At 35.7% G+C, this 14,621-nt stretch overlaps 1 protein-coding gene across 3 annotated transcripts in view; it reads left to right on the top strand.

Annotated features, from left to right (window-relative positions):
- Positions 1-7,925: 7,925 nt before the first annotated feature.
- Positions 7,926-14,621, top strand: part of Cep162 (centrosomal protein 162) — an 88,152-nt gene continuing 81,456 nt past the window's right edge. Inside the window, exons 1-3 of one of the 3 annotated variants that reach the window (XM_048804876.1) lie at positions 7,926-8,352; positions 9,236-9,346; positions 13,983-14,097. In XM_048804876.1, coding sequence (XP_048660833.1) covers positions 9,290-9,346; positions 13,983-14,097 — 172 coding nt within the window. In that variant the 5' untranslated portion in view covers positions 7,926-8,352; positions 9,236-9,289. Of the gene's footprint in view, positions 8,353-8,453; positions 8,473-9,235; positions 9,347-13,982; positions 14,098-14,621 lie in introns of those variants that run through there. The other 2 variants (XM_048804766.1, XM_048804813.1) reach the window with 2 other exon arrangements.

The raw sequence follows: 14,621 nt of genomic DNA, 5'->3' as shown, positions 1-14,621 counted from the left end.
TATTTAACCCAAATACCTATCAATAGTAGGTATTTAAAATATAATTAATTATTATAAATAAGATAATTGATACATTTTACACTATCAGTTTCTCAGCTGTAAGATATGAGGTATACTTTACTATTATTTATGAAGTACATGCAATGTTTACTAAGAAAATATTCAAAGGCACTCCTAAGTGTTAACTTCACTTAACTTCTTTTTTAAATAATACATACTTTTGTTAATTATAAGCTCTATAAATCAACTGTTCTTTTTAAAATAATAAATACTTTTGTTACTTATAAGCTCTATAAACTCAACTGAAACAAAACACTCTATCTATATCCCCCAGCCAAGTGGTCATCAATACTTTGCATTTTAAATTTTATTCTAAAAATAAAAATTGAGAGCACCAAAGTCAAAGAATAGCCCACTGTAACCTACTAGATAATCTTATTCCTAAAAATTCTTTCTTCATTTCTAAATGAAATGAAATAAGTTGTGATTTTTTTCTAAAAACATTCTAAGAATAAGCTACAGTTCAGATTTCAAACTTAAGTTTATTTTTAACCAAGCTCAAAATTTCTGCTGTACATTGTCCTTTCATGACCTCTGATGGTGAAAGTGTAAACTGACTTTACGAATACCAACAATGAAAAATACCACAAATTCCATTTACCTCGTTTTTGAAGAACTATTCCCTTTTTTTCATATTGTTTTTACCTTGAGAATATAATAGCACCAATTGTTCAATAATATAGAAATAATGTTGGGCAATTTCATACTACTTTAAAGTGTGAAACGTGCCCTCTTATTCACAGTTTATAAATCTCTAATTGTGTGTGCACTTTATAAAACATAATGGACATTTTAACAATATAGCAGTATACTTCTTATTATAACTACCAGCTCTTAAATGTAAATTGAATAAAGAATAAAGTTTATTTAAGTTGAAACAATTATTTCAATTTATAAAATCATCATTCTTCCTGAATCTCTGTATGTATGAATAATGAAGCATAATTGCATATTAAGACCTGAATTATTTGGATTTATTTACTATTTCAACTTAGTTAATAAGATTAGTGTTGAGGACTGAATTTCTCCCCTGCCCCCTCCAAAAAAAAATGCTTTCCCACGTTTAATTTATCCCAGAGAACAGGGATAATGAATGGGGAGGGAAAAACAGGATAGAAATAGTAAGGCCTTATCAAATGATAACCACTGTGGCCAATCCATGCTAGGTATTTTGAGAAGCCTCAATGAAATGCATTAGGAAAAAAGACCTCATTACTCCAGGGGTTGCCACCCCCGTGGAGAAGGGACCCTTGGCATTATGACTACTGCATAATCACTTGTAGGTTGCATCTGTGAAGCCTCCAAGGGGATTTACATACTTCAATGTTAGAAAAGTGCCAGGGAAGAGAGGTTCACACCTAGACCAGAGATAAAGTGCTCTCCAATTGCACCTGAAGGAAGCTGGTCAATGTCTATGAGAATTGGTTGTTGAAATGGTGACTACCATTTGGTATGGGGACAAGAGGATTGATGTGATTAGATAGAGTGATATCAGATCTCTTTGCATTACTCCTATCAATCTTTTCTATTCATTCAATTCAATCTATCATAGAGTCCACTTTGTGGGGCCAGCCACATTTCTTTAAGAGAGTTTGTGGAATTAGCCACAGTCCCTGCTGCTGTTAGTTCTAAGACCTCATGGATGATCATTATACTTTCATCTGCAACCCATTCTGATTTTCATCACCCTTGGCTGGTACCTTAGCTGATCTAAGGGTGCTTGCCTGGTAGTATGACCAACATCTTTTTTTCTCCAGCTTGACTTTGCCCTTATCAGGTTATAGTGGCTGTAACTGCCCATTCACCATCATCATCTGGGATGAAAACACTCAGCATGGGGTTTTTCGGATGCCAGCATTTGGCCCTTTCTACCCAATGACCTCACAGATCCAAAGCAATATCATAGTTGGAAATTTTATATATTCCAATTTTTCATTTGGAGGCTAGGGAAACAATCACAGGGGACTCATAACCTCTGTGAGGCACACTAGAACTAGAGCTCTAATTTTTACCTATCTCCCCAACTCCCCCACTCTAACTAGAGGAATGTGGTGGCTTTTCTTATCTTCTGGTATTAGTGTCAGCCCATAATTTTTATCCAACAGTTCTTAAAAAGTCTAGTTTTCTTTACTCCGTGTAATGTTATTCTGATAAATGTTCATGGGCCTCCTCTGGAAAGACAAGGAGAATGTTTATAATCTTGTGATATTATGGAGTCCTTCTCAAGGGTACTCATTTTCCCCTTTAACCACTGAGATCTTGACTTATGACAAATCTAGAAACTGGGCACAAGACCTGGATTTTCCATTATGATAACTGATGTTCTTATTATCTTCAGATCTCTTTTTTGGTTAAAACACACACACACACACACACACACACACTCAAGTAATTGCCCAATCATCTGTCAATTTATCTCATCCCTTAAAACACCATCATATAATATTAGTAATTCCCACAAAAACTACATGTTAAGGTAGCCTGATTGCTATGATAGACTTCTGAACATTTCAGTAATTATGATCATCTTGCCTCTGACAATTCAATATGGCTATATGGACTCTGTCATTCAGGAATCCTATAACCCTACTGATACTTGGGATACTAGTTTGTAGCAGGATCTCCTATTAAAAGCTCTCACCTATGGAAGACAGACATCACCAAGTTTTTTAGATGCTGACATCCGCCTCAATAATGAATTCCTTTTTGCCTTGCTGAAGCAAATGTCCTCGGGGTCATCTCAGGGAACACACTCAGGTGAAGGTTTCTAGATATCATGACAAATTCACTTTAACTTGCTCATCTCTATGGGCCTTCCCACTAGGTGATAGCACTTAAATCTCTCATCTTGTATCCACACAGATAAAGGGCAAAACCATCTTAATATACACGTATATACACTACCTGCATGTCTCAAGAAAGCATTAAGATCACAAATAAAAGTTGTGTATCTTTTAGAAAGGTGACAAATCTCTACAAGGAGTTGGGGAATTGTATAATTATTCATTGTTTTAATGGTTCTTTTAGCTCAAGCAGACTAAGAAGCAAAGTCAGCAAAATGCATCCATAAGAGTTTGAAAATTTTAATGGGATAAAAATATAAACCATTACCAAAATAATTTTCTAATTCATTTTAAAATTAATTATTACATACTGAACTTATATAAAATAAGGAATTATGTATTATAGGTTTTAATGTGAACTTAAAAGCATTCTCTTTAATTTTTCATGATTATATCAAACTTTACACACAGAAAATCATTAAAGATAAAAAATAAAAAGTTACTTTTTTCTTTTAATTTAAGAAACAGAGCCTCCATCATAATATTTTGCAATTACTTCTTTACTTTTTATTTTAAAATAGTAATATATACATAGAAAGTTGGGGAAAATATTACAGACATTACCAATTTTGCATGCACTCCCTTATGTGAGTGTGTAGGTCTATGCAAATTTTATCACATATGTAACTTGCTATAACTGAACACAAGCAAGATACAAAACTATGCCATCACCTCAAGGATTTCCTTCACTCTTTCAAATTTACATTCACCCAGTGGTATTTAATTTTGCTTTTAGTTTACATTTCCCCAATATCTAGTGAAGCTTTTCCTGTGTTTATTTGCCATTTTCATTTACTCATTTGTGAAATGCCTATTCATGTCCCATTTTCTGATTTTATTGTTTGCTTTTTTTAATTACTGAGTTTTGAGAGCTCTTTAAGTATTCCAGATAGCAGCCCCTGGTCAAAGTGCTGGTTTACAAATGTTTTCTCCCTGTCTTTAGCTTATTTTTCTATCTTTTACAGGGTCTTTCATAGAACAAAAGATTTCCTTTAACTTGATGAGGCCGAATTTATTGATATTATGTTTTTTTCATTTAAATAATAAATATAAAATCATGTTGTTAATTATCTTATTTAGAAGCCTAGTCAAATTATTGTGATTACTGATGTATCCCCAGTGGCCACTTACAGAATTATTGGAGAATTATTTTAAAAACAGTTTCATAACAGAAATTGCCATCATGTCCTCTTGGTATAATTGTAAACTGGCAGCTCTGTGTAGCCTGAGGAGAGAGCATCTGTCTGTATTTCAGAAACATGTAAATACTTATAAAATGACTGAACAATTTCTCAATGTTCTATTATGGATAATTATTCTTATTGGGGAAAATTTATAATATCAGTTAAAACTTTGAACGTTAGATTTCATATATAAAAGAATTTAAAAATGTTTAAGTAATTAAAATAAAAGCAGCCAGGATATGGACAAATGTGCAAAAGTAAACAATAGCAGTAATAAATGAAAGACAAACTGTTAGGTTATTAAATTTAATTTTCTTTTGACCAGAATAACATAATTCCTTCAATGTCGTCCTCATTATCTACATCAGTGAAGAAAATCTCCACATTTGAAAAAGAGGTTTAAAAAAAGCAGGATTTTTTAAATTTTGAACTACTGTGTAACTGAATCTGATTCAGTTCACCTCCTCAATTCAATCCCAGCATGCCCTGCATTTACATGCCCAAATAATATTGCAGGACTTGGCTGTAATTATGTCATTAAGTTGACTGAATTCCCATACTGTACTGCTGGCTGAGAAAATGCAATAAAGGTGGAGTACAGTTCTTCCCACCAAGAATCTCACTGGGGAGCTGGACAAACACAAAACGTATATCAAAGTTCACATCATACTAGGAACCACAAAAATACATGAGAAACCTATAAAAAATGAGGAACTATCAAAGTAGGAATCTTTAATCCTATCCGAAGTGATTTGATTAATTTAATTGTTCAAGTAGCCAACTTACTTTGTCATTTTATTAAAGCTCACTACATATTTATCACAAGAGTTAATATTTGCAGTGTTTATAATTATGGATCATGAAGTTAAGATGTCCAAGCTGGAATCTTGATCTGCCACTTCTTAGGTAAGTGAACTTCAGAAAGTTATTCTTTAAATCTTAAATTCTCAAAGATTCCAATACTACTATCTATTTAAAAATGTAACTAGGAAAATTTAAAAATGTAAAAAAAGCATACAACAATATCCAGTACAGCATAAGCTCTCAAAAATATTAACTATTCTTTAGAAAAAAAGATTCTTCTTAAAAATGTATAATGATTGAACTGAGTATTGAAAATTTATTGACTCCTCTATTACAATTCAGTCTGACCAACTCTTGAGCCCTTTAAACATTAAGTTCTATGAATTTATACATTGGTACAAAATGAAAAACACTCTTTCAACTACACTCCTATTTATACTATACCCCAATTTATCAAAGCTCTAATTAACCTCTATAGGACCAAAGAACTAATTGCTGCAGCTCAGTTGCAAATAATTCTATAAGCCTTGTTGAGTGGGGATGAAATGAGGCTATAAAGGCAAGTAGTACTGAACACATCAACAAGGTGTTATAAATGTTTGGATTTTAGTCTAAGTACAATGAGAAATCACTGAAGGATTTTAAACAAAGGATAACCTGACCTACATTTTCAAACTGTAACCTTTTTTGTTGAATAGACAATGTGAAAGAGAAAAACAAGAGCTAGGAGTCTAGTGAGGTAGTTCAAGCAAGAGAAAATAATGCCTTGGAGTAGGACATTAGCAAATATAATGTAAAGAAGTGAACCGAGTGGAGACATATTTTGCAGGTGGCATTAAAAGTCTTAATAAAGGATATTAGGAGGAGAGAATTCCAAGATTTCTGTCTTGATCAACTCGATAAGTGGAGTGCCACATAGTATGGTAGGAAATACTGAAAGAGAAAGAAATCAGTGTGGCAGGAGGGCAAGAAGCAAGAATCCATTGAGTTAAAGATATTGTGAGACATCAAGTGGAGACAGAATTGGATAGTTTGGATCTATGACACTAGGGTTCAAAAAGAGAGTTTAGAACTGGAGGCCTATATTTAAAAGTCATAAGTACATATGTGATATTTAAAGCCATGAGGATCAGATTGCCTGGGATAAGAATGTAAAAAATGAGCAGAAAATGAATTCAGAAATGACCCCTAAGAAATTCTAATATTTAGAAGTTAGATAGAATAAATGGAGGGACAGTGAAAAACTCTGAGGAGAGACCATAAACCGGGAAGAAAAACCAAGAAAGCAAAAGTAAATAACTATATCAAATGGTATTAGAAGATCAAGTAAACCAATTTTCTTTTATTTCTTTAATCTAGCAATGTGGAGAAAATTGGTGATACTACCAAAAATGGGTTTAGTATCCTGGTGTCAATGGACACTAGATTAGAAAGTCTGATAAAAGGGAGGTGAAGTAGAAATAATTTTCCCAGAAAAGACTGGCAGGAAGGAGGGTAGAGACAAGTTCAATCACAGGGAAATATAGACTGTGAATAATGTTTTGGAAGTAGCATTTTATTTGGAGAGTTCCAGGGAATGTTTGAATGATGTTAGGAAAATCCCACAGACAGCCAGAGGATATAGGAAGAAGTAGAAATGACTAGTAAAACAAGATCAGTGAGAAGAATGAGTAATAGTTCCAAATCATATCTAGGAAGATGAATTTTTGATAGAAGGCAGGGCACTTCTTCCATTGGAACTGTGAACAGATTAAGGTAAATACAGACACAAGTACAGTTTATAGATTTAATGGAAAACCGGTGAATAAATTCCAGCCTTATGGGATCTGTATTTGTTAATGAGATGTGAGGTAAAGCCATCTGCTCATGATGGATGTGTAAAGTCAAGGGTAAGAGTCAATGAAGGAAGGAACGGGGGTAGGGCAAACCAACCCTCCGGGTTTGCAAGGACCAAGAGAATTCCTGTGACTCAGGACTTTCAACAATAAAACCAGGAAAGTCTCAGCAAGATGCTAAGTCTCTCATTCTGGAATCTGAACAGGGTGGAGGAGGTATACCATAGTCTTTATATACTGTAGGAACCGAGTTCACTAGTAAAAAAGAGAAAGATTACTAGTTTTGAATGCCCAGTTAACAATGACGACCATGATTTTATAGCATAATCGTATATTGAGTAATATTGACTTTAGATCACCAATTGTGCCTCTGTTCAGAGAATGTTCCTAGACTTCCTCAATTCATGTACATTAAGTGTCATAGTCATTTTTCATTGTACCCCCTAAACAATTGTCTTTCCTACTTGACTATTCCTCTACAGACTGTATTAGGGAAGAGACTATGAGTGCTGTGTTCATTCATTTCATAGGAGAAACAAAAGTATAAGTTGAAACAGATTCATAAATTGTTAAAATTAAGGTAAATAATACTTGTGAAGCACCCATCAACTGTCCAATAAGTGGTAGCTAAAATGTCTCTAATACTACTCATATTTTCATAGTAGAGCACAGATCTTGACTTGAACACATTTGGAGAGAGATAAACACTTGCTCAATGAAAAAGTTCAGACTAGAGATGAGGTCCTACATTATGACTGCCCCCAGCAAACGCAACTGTTTGTCGATTTTACTTTCACCATCCTAAATGTCGTTCTCCGAAATTCCAGCTTTTGTTGTGTTCTTTAAAAAGAAGGGAAGAAAGAAGCAGGGGAAAAAAATCCTAGAAATAATTGTTAATTGCCCTTATAGAATGGGGTTTTGAACAGTAAGGTGGCGGGAAACCAGAGGTGGTATGAGATACATGGGCAGTCTTAATTCATTATGTGCCATTGTCTTATATATAGGACACCAGCAAAATTTTTTTGTTGTAACGTTTTTGTAGGAGTCCTATAATATAGGACACAAGAAGTTTCAATAACAATTTCGTGCTCGTGCATTTTCAGCGCCTTGTCCACTAGGTGGTGGTACTGAGTCCCTAGTGTACCTTCAGTTGTTTTTCTCACAACAATCATTTGTACGTGAAGTAAACCCAATACATTTCTTCAAAATTTCAGCTTGAAAAACAGCGCTCAAGTGAGCAGGGCGGGGAAGGCCCGGAAGAGGAGAAGCGAAGTGCCGGCAGCGGGGGAGTTCCCACGACTCTCGGGAAGCAGCGGGCTGTTCACGCCGTGTCCCGGCTCTAGGTCACCCGGGCGCCGCCGGGCACCATTCCTAGGCGCAGAGTCAGCTGGGATTGCGTGCTGGTGCCGCGGCCACGGCGCCTACAGGCCACCGCAGCCAGCTGAGCCGCTGCAGTCGATCTTTGCTTGCAAAAGCACTCAGAAACAAATGGCCGACTGGCTGGGCCCGCGAGCCACGTGACCAGCCCTAGTCATGTGACTCCGGAACCCCGCCGCTGACGTCTGTTACCCTGACAACTGCCGACCCGCACGGGCCTTTGGGGAAGCGCGGGATACGGAGGCAAAGGTAGGTATATATACAGGGCTAGCTCCCCAGCCACACCGGGGTGGTGCGGGCTGTGCCTGCGACTGGGTCCTTGGAGCTTTCGTGGTTCGGGTCATCCGCCTTCTCCGCCCTGACTCCACTGTAAGCAAGTCTTTGTCTTCCCGCCAACTACCGAATCCGCGCTTTCTGGAGCCTGGACGCCGCGGGGCTGAAGGCCTTTTAGTGGGGTCAGCCCCTTATCAAGCTCTTGGGCCAAGACTTGAACAGCACCTACCCTGAACTGATCGAAATGCTACTAAAGGGAGGAGGTCTTTTTCTGTATTTGGGGAAGGTACTGTCCGGGCCTCCAACCACTTACCCTACTCTCACTGGGGTATGCAGAGTAAGCCCCCAAAGTTGAGATTTTTATGGGAAAAGAACTCCGTGTTGCAAATCACTGCATTCTTTTTTAAGGGGTTCAGTGCACCGTTTTTGTGGTCGTCTTTGCTTCAAAAGAGACATGATTCGTGCTGATTTGTATACTGTATTAATTTTTAAGTATTCCAAATCCTAATAAATTCTCTATATCTGGAAACATTCCCATATCTGAAAAGTCTGTTTTGCCAAACTGTTGATGTTGATTGGTAAAGTAGCAGAAATCAGTTGAATCAGACTACACAACTGTTAGGTTTGTAAGAAAAGTGGCCCTTTGGTGTTCTGTTATAAAATTTAAGATTATATGTGAGGGCTTGGTTTGTGTTTGAGAGGTGTTAAGTAATACACAAATATGTATATATTTTGGAAATATTTTAACAATTAGATCTTAACAGATGAAAATGTAATTTTGGACCTCAAGTAGAAGGTAGGTTGTTGAAGCTAATGTGAAGGATTTCCTCAAAAGGTGTTTCTCTCTTTTGTCATTTAGTGTTTCCAGTGTTGTAAATAGTGTGTTTGCTTTGGGAAGCAAAAATTACTGATTATGGCTCAATATGCCAAAGAAGAGCTGGATGAAGAATTTGAACAGTTTATGAAGGAGGTAAGTTCATATTTTTAAAAGATGTTTGGTAAATTTGTCTCATGAGACTTATTTTTCAGGGCTGGGAATGTAGTTTGGTGGCAGAGTGCTTGCCTAGCATGTATGAGGCCCTGGACTGGATCACCAGCACAGCATACTGAACAAAAACAAAACAGTTATTTATTTGTATATTTTTTTGTAATATTGGGGATTAAACAGGACCTCGTGGGTGTTAGGCAAGCACTCTATCACACCCCCAACCCCATATTTATTTTTACTAGGTCAAGAAAGGTAAAAATGCAAAATTATTCAATAATAACATTTAATAAAACTTAAAAAAAAAACCACAAAGATGCATCCTTAATTTTCCCTTTCACCTTATAATCAAACTATCACCTTCATCTTTAGAGTTTACCCATTATCTCTGTAGTTGGCTCCCATTTTAAATACTGCCACCTGCTCCTTCAATACCATCATCTCACCTGGCCTACTGGAGCTGTTCACGATTAATTTCCCAGTATTCCTTTCACCACCCTGCAGCCAGATAAAGTGTTACATAAATCTGACTCTTAAAATGCTATTGGTCTTCCTGTCATCACTTGTAGAATAAAATCTAAACTCCTTTTGGTGTTGTGAAGCTCTTCATGATTTTGTTCATGTCTACCTCGCTCACTTTTTGTCACTCTTCCCCTTCATCCACTTTATTTATTCTACAATGCCCCCCCGCCCCCTTTGTGCTATCTGTTCCTCCACGAACTGTTTTGTTTCCTTGTTTTCAACCTGGCTTGTAAAGATCTTAAATATCGTTACCTCAAGACAGGCTTTTTCCTGTTTTGTTTTTGTTAGCCCAATGAAAAAATATTGGAGTAACTTCTTAGTATGCCATGTATACTTCTTACAGCACTGTGATGTTTTCTACTTTCTATTGTAAGAATAGTTGTTCTGAGACATGATGGTTGTAATTTCATTGCTATACATGCTTAATAATAGACCTAATAGCTATTTAATTAATATCTACTTAATGAATAAAGGGTCACACCACAACCTATGTAGGTACATCAATGAAGAGTCCTTGTAAATCATTTAGGAGAGCCATATTTTAAAATGTTATATAGCATTCTCATTTATAAAGGAAATTTTGTATAATAGAAAGAACCTGAGTTTTATTATCTATCTCATAGGAATAGCAATGCCTATTTTATAGAATTGTTTTAAGAATTTAAAAAGCATCTATCAATTGCCAGAATTTTAATCGACACATAGAACAGGTCTCATTTTTCCATTTGAAAAACTGATTTTTGAATTTGAATATGGGCACATTTTAAAAATCAAATTTATAGAAAGTATTTTTATTTTGAAAGATTAATGGCAGTGCAATATAGGCCTTTTAGAAAATATTTTTCTTCTACCCCTCATTTATGACCCCCCCCAAAACACATACTCCAAAATTGTCTCCTTCTCTCCTTGTCTATCTTCCTCTCACATCCATTCTCAAATTATAAAAGATCTTGTCTCATGTTAGAGGTTTAGGGAAAGCAGTGTTTCATTTTTTTTCAATGAAAACCATGATTTTAAGAGTCATGCAAACTTCCTTGGACATTTTGATAAATTATTCAAACAGGTATTCAAAGTATAGTTTATATCTCTTTGTTTTTAGAAGTGTGGTTTGACAAGCTTTTTACAATTAGGTTTATTGAGATATAACTCATATGCCATACCATACAATTCACCCATTCAGCATATATAATTCAGTGTTTTTAGAGTGATGTAACCATTGCCACAATCAGTTTCAGGACATTTTTATTACTCCAGAAAGAAACCCATAGCTCTTAGTCTCCCCCAACACCTCTTCCCTCCTTTCCCAGCCCTAGGCAACCACTCATCTTTTTCCTGTCCCTAAAGGTTTGCCTATTATGGCCATTTCATAGAAATGGACATGCAGTGTTCTTTTGGGTCTACCTTCTTTTACTTAGCATAAAGTTTTCATGGTTCAATATTCATGTTATAGCATGCTTTAGCACCTCATTTGTTTTTATAGCTAAATTGTATGCTTTGGGATGAATATACCACATCTTGGTTATTCCCTTTTCACTTGATAGAAACTTGGAGTCTTTCCATTTTTTGGCAGTTATGAATACTGCTATGAGCAGACACATATGAGTTTTTGTGTGGATGTATATTTTCATTTCTTTTATATATACATAGGAATAAAATTGCCGTGTCATATGGTAATTCCAAGGTTAAACCTTGGAGGAACTGCCCCACTATTTTCTAGAGTGGTTGTGCTATTTATATTTTCACTAGCAGTGTATTAGTTTAATGAGGTTCCATTTTCTCTATATCCTTGCTAACACTAATTATCTGAGGACCAGCTTTTTGTTTGTTTTTAATGACAAACCTGGAAAGCAGTGTGAAAGGTTTTGAGAGTGAGACACAATGCATTAGAAAGAATAATGGATTCTCTCCATATTTTTCTGATCTTTCCACAGGCCTACTCCTGACTTACAGATAAATAAACTTGAGAAAATTTGAGGAGAGAGAAATGGAATGTTTTAAGGGTATAGTGATGTTTAGAGGCTAAATAGAAAGAGATGCCACTAACAGGAATTCATATAAGATAAAGAATATTTTTTCCCCTTCTATCCTTCCAACCTGTTATCAAGGAAGACAGTTTCTTTGGAACATTTTTAAAATCGACACTCTTTATAAGACATTGAAGTAGTTTTGTTTGGCAGGTGTAAGTGTGTGTGTGTGTGTGTGTGTGTGTGTGTGTGTTGTCATATTGGAAGTTTCAAAGGCCACCAGTATCCTGTGGGGGTAGGGGGAGGACTACATAGTATAGCGGAAAGTAGACAGGCTTTCAGTAAGAGACCTGAATAAGTTTGATTCTGTCTTTGTACCACTTACTGACATTAGCACCTTGGGCAAGTTGTTTAATCTCTGAGCTTCAGTTATCTCATCAGTAAGTGTCTGTACGATAGTTTAAAAAACTAAGTCAGATAATCTAAAGGCACGTTAGGTTCTGACATAGAACAGACATGTAATGCATTTCTTCCCCAGAAAAAGTTTATGACATGGGAATGAAAAAGGATCAAGAACATAGTCCTAGAGAATCTTTTTTTAATAGCTTTGGGCTCTTTTGCCCATTTCCTTATGATATAGAAGGGTGGCAGTGACTGCAGAACTCCAGAGTAACCTGATGGGAAGCAATGCTGCCTAAGTAAGTTTCAAGAAGAATTGGTCACCACTATTGTTATGGTTTTGATATTGGGTATCTCCCACAAAACTCCTGTGTTTCTACAGGAATATTCATAAGTAAAATTATTGAATTATGGGAATTGTAACCTAATCAACCCATTCTGAGTTGAAGACAGGTAGGGCTTGGTTGGAGGTGGTGGGTCACTTGGGGCATGACCTAGAAGGATTCATATTTCCCACAGACATTTGGGTAAAGCAGTGTTTCATGTTTTTACAATGAAAACCATGATTTTAAGAGTCATGCAAAATTCTTTTGATATTTTGATAAATTTTTCAAGAAGACTTTTCAAAAATGTATTTATGTATCTTTATTTTTAGGGGCATGGTTCTACAAACTTTTAAAATTAGGTGTTGGTCAGTTAGGAAGGGTGACTGACAGTTGTCCTTTGTGTCATTTAGGAGGCCTTTGGAGCCCAAAGGAAAGCTCTTTTGGATAGAAACCAGATTTTAAGGAGTTGAGCAGTCAATTCAAGATTTGGTATATAGAGTAAAAGGGACTTGTCTTGTTGCATTTTTTTCCTCCAAAGTAGAGGGTATTCATTCTTTTTCTGCACAGCAGTGTCAGGTGTTACACAGGGTGCTACAGATGTGTTGCTGAGCACATTTTATAATCTGAGGTAAGCAGAGAGAGTTGAGAGCAGAGGGAGTGAAGATACAAAAGTGAAAGTGGATAATCGAGGAAAAAAGAACCCCAAGAGACTCCTTTGAGGTTCTGTTGGGGATGGAGGAAAGTATTGTCTCCTCGGAGAGAGGAAGTGCCTTAAGCGAGTTTAGTGGTGGGGTGAGGGGAAGATAGGTGGTGTTTGACTAAGCTCTCAGTGAAGAGTTCACCTTACTGGCTAAGAGGGAAGAGGGAATTGGGATTAGAGTAGGAGATTTGAGAATGTAGTATTTGGACCAAATACTCATTTTCTACACAGGAAAAGATAAATACAAATTTATCCAAGTTTATTAATCACTGTGACAAAATGCTCATTTCTCTGGTCAACACCATCTGCTCCACTGACTGAAATTCAGTTCTTCCTTGTTTTGAAATTGGAAATTTTGAATTCTGCGTTCTTAGAGTGACCCCAGGTACTTTTAATCAACCACCACAGTCTGTAGATAATCTTTGGAAGATAGGATTATATTCTTTTTTTCCTTTCCTGAGCAAGTTTATTGATCATTTTCTTTTTGGTTGTTCTCTGAGTTTACTTGTTTAACTCTATATATGAAATCAATGTTAAAAGACATATGCTTGATCTTCAAGTTATTTGGCTACCTCTGTTTATGGATATGAATTTATACATTATTGTTGAGGATAATATCTGATAACTGTGGAACTAAAACATTTAGGATAAATGTGATATTCTTTAATTTACAACTTATTTTGAAATTTAATAATTTGTATCTGATTCAGCTTTCAGATGATTCTTTTGAAAGTTCAAGCAAAACACCTAGACAACCTGAAAAAGAAATGAAGAAGAAAGATATAGTGCCTTGGTGGATAACTGAAGATGAGTTTGAAGATGGTGGTAAATATTGTTAATTTTTAGTTTTGAATATTTTGACCACAAGGGGTCAGTCAAGACTTTTAATTCTGGATTTTGTTCTGCACTATAAATATAAAAGAAAAATAATACTAATAGTGTGACTTCTAGAGGTTTAAATTGATTTTCATGGTTTTTCACATTTTATTATATAATTGAAAATCTGTTTTTGATCAGGTTATTTTACATTGAGATCATTTATTCAAGGTGATGAATATTGTTATATATCATTGTATTTAATAGTGAATTGATATAAGGTGATTTAATAAGATATTTTTTTTTTCTTTTCTTTTTTTTTCTTTTTAATTTTTTATTGTGGGTTGTTCAAAACATTACAAATTTCTTGACGTATCATATTCCACACTTTGATTCAAGTGGGTTATGAACTCCCACCTTCACCCCATACACAGATTGCAGAATCACATCAGTTACACATCCATTGATTTACAAATTGCCATACTAGTGTCTGTTGTGCTCCGCTGCCTTTCCCATCCTCCCCCCTCCCCACT

This window comes from Marmota marmota, unplaced genomic scaffold (genome assembly GCF_001458135.2).
Source record: "Marmota marmota marmota unplaced genomic scaffold, marMar, whole genome shotgun sequence".
NCBI classification, from domain to species: domain Eukaryota; kingdom Metazoa; phylum Chordata; class Mammalia; order Rodentia; family Sciuridae; genus Marmota; species Marmota marmota.
The sequence above is the reverse complement of the archived record's forward strand: the minus strand, read 5'-3'. Positions and strand labels throughout refer to the sequence as shown.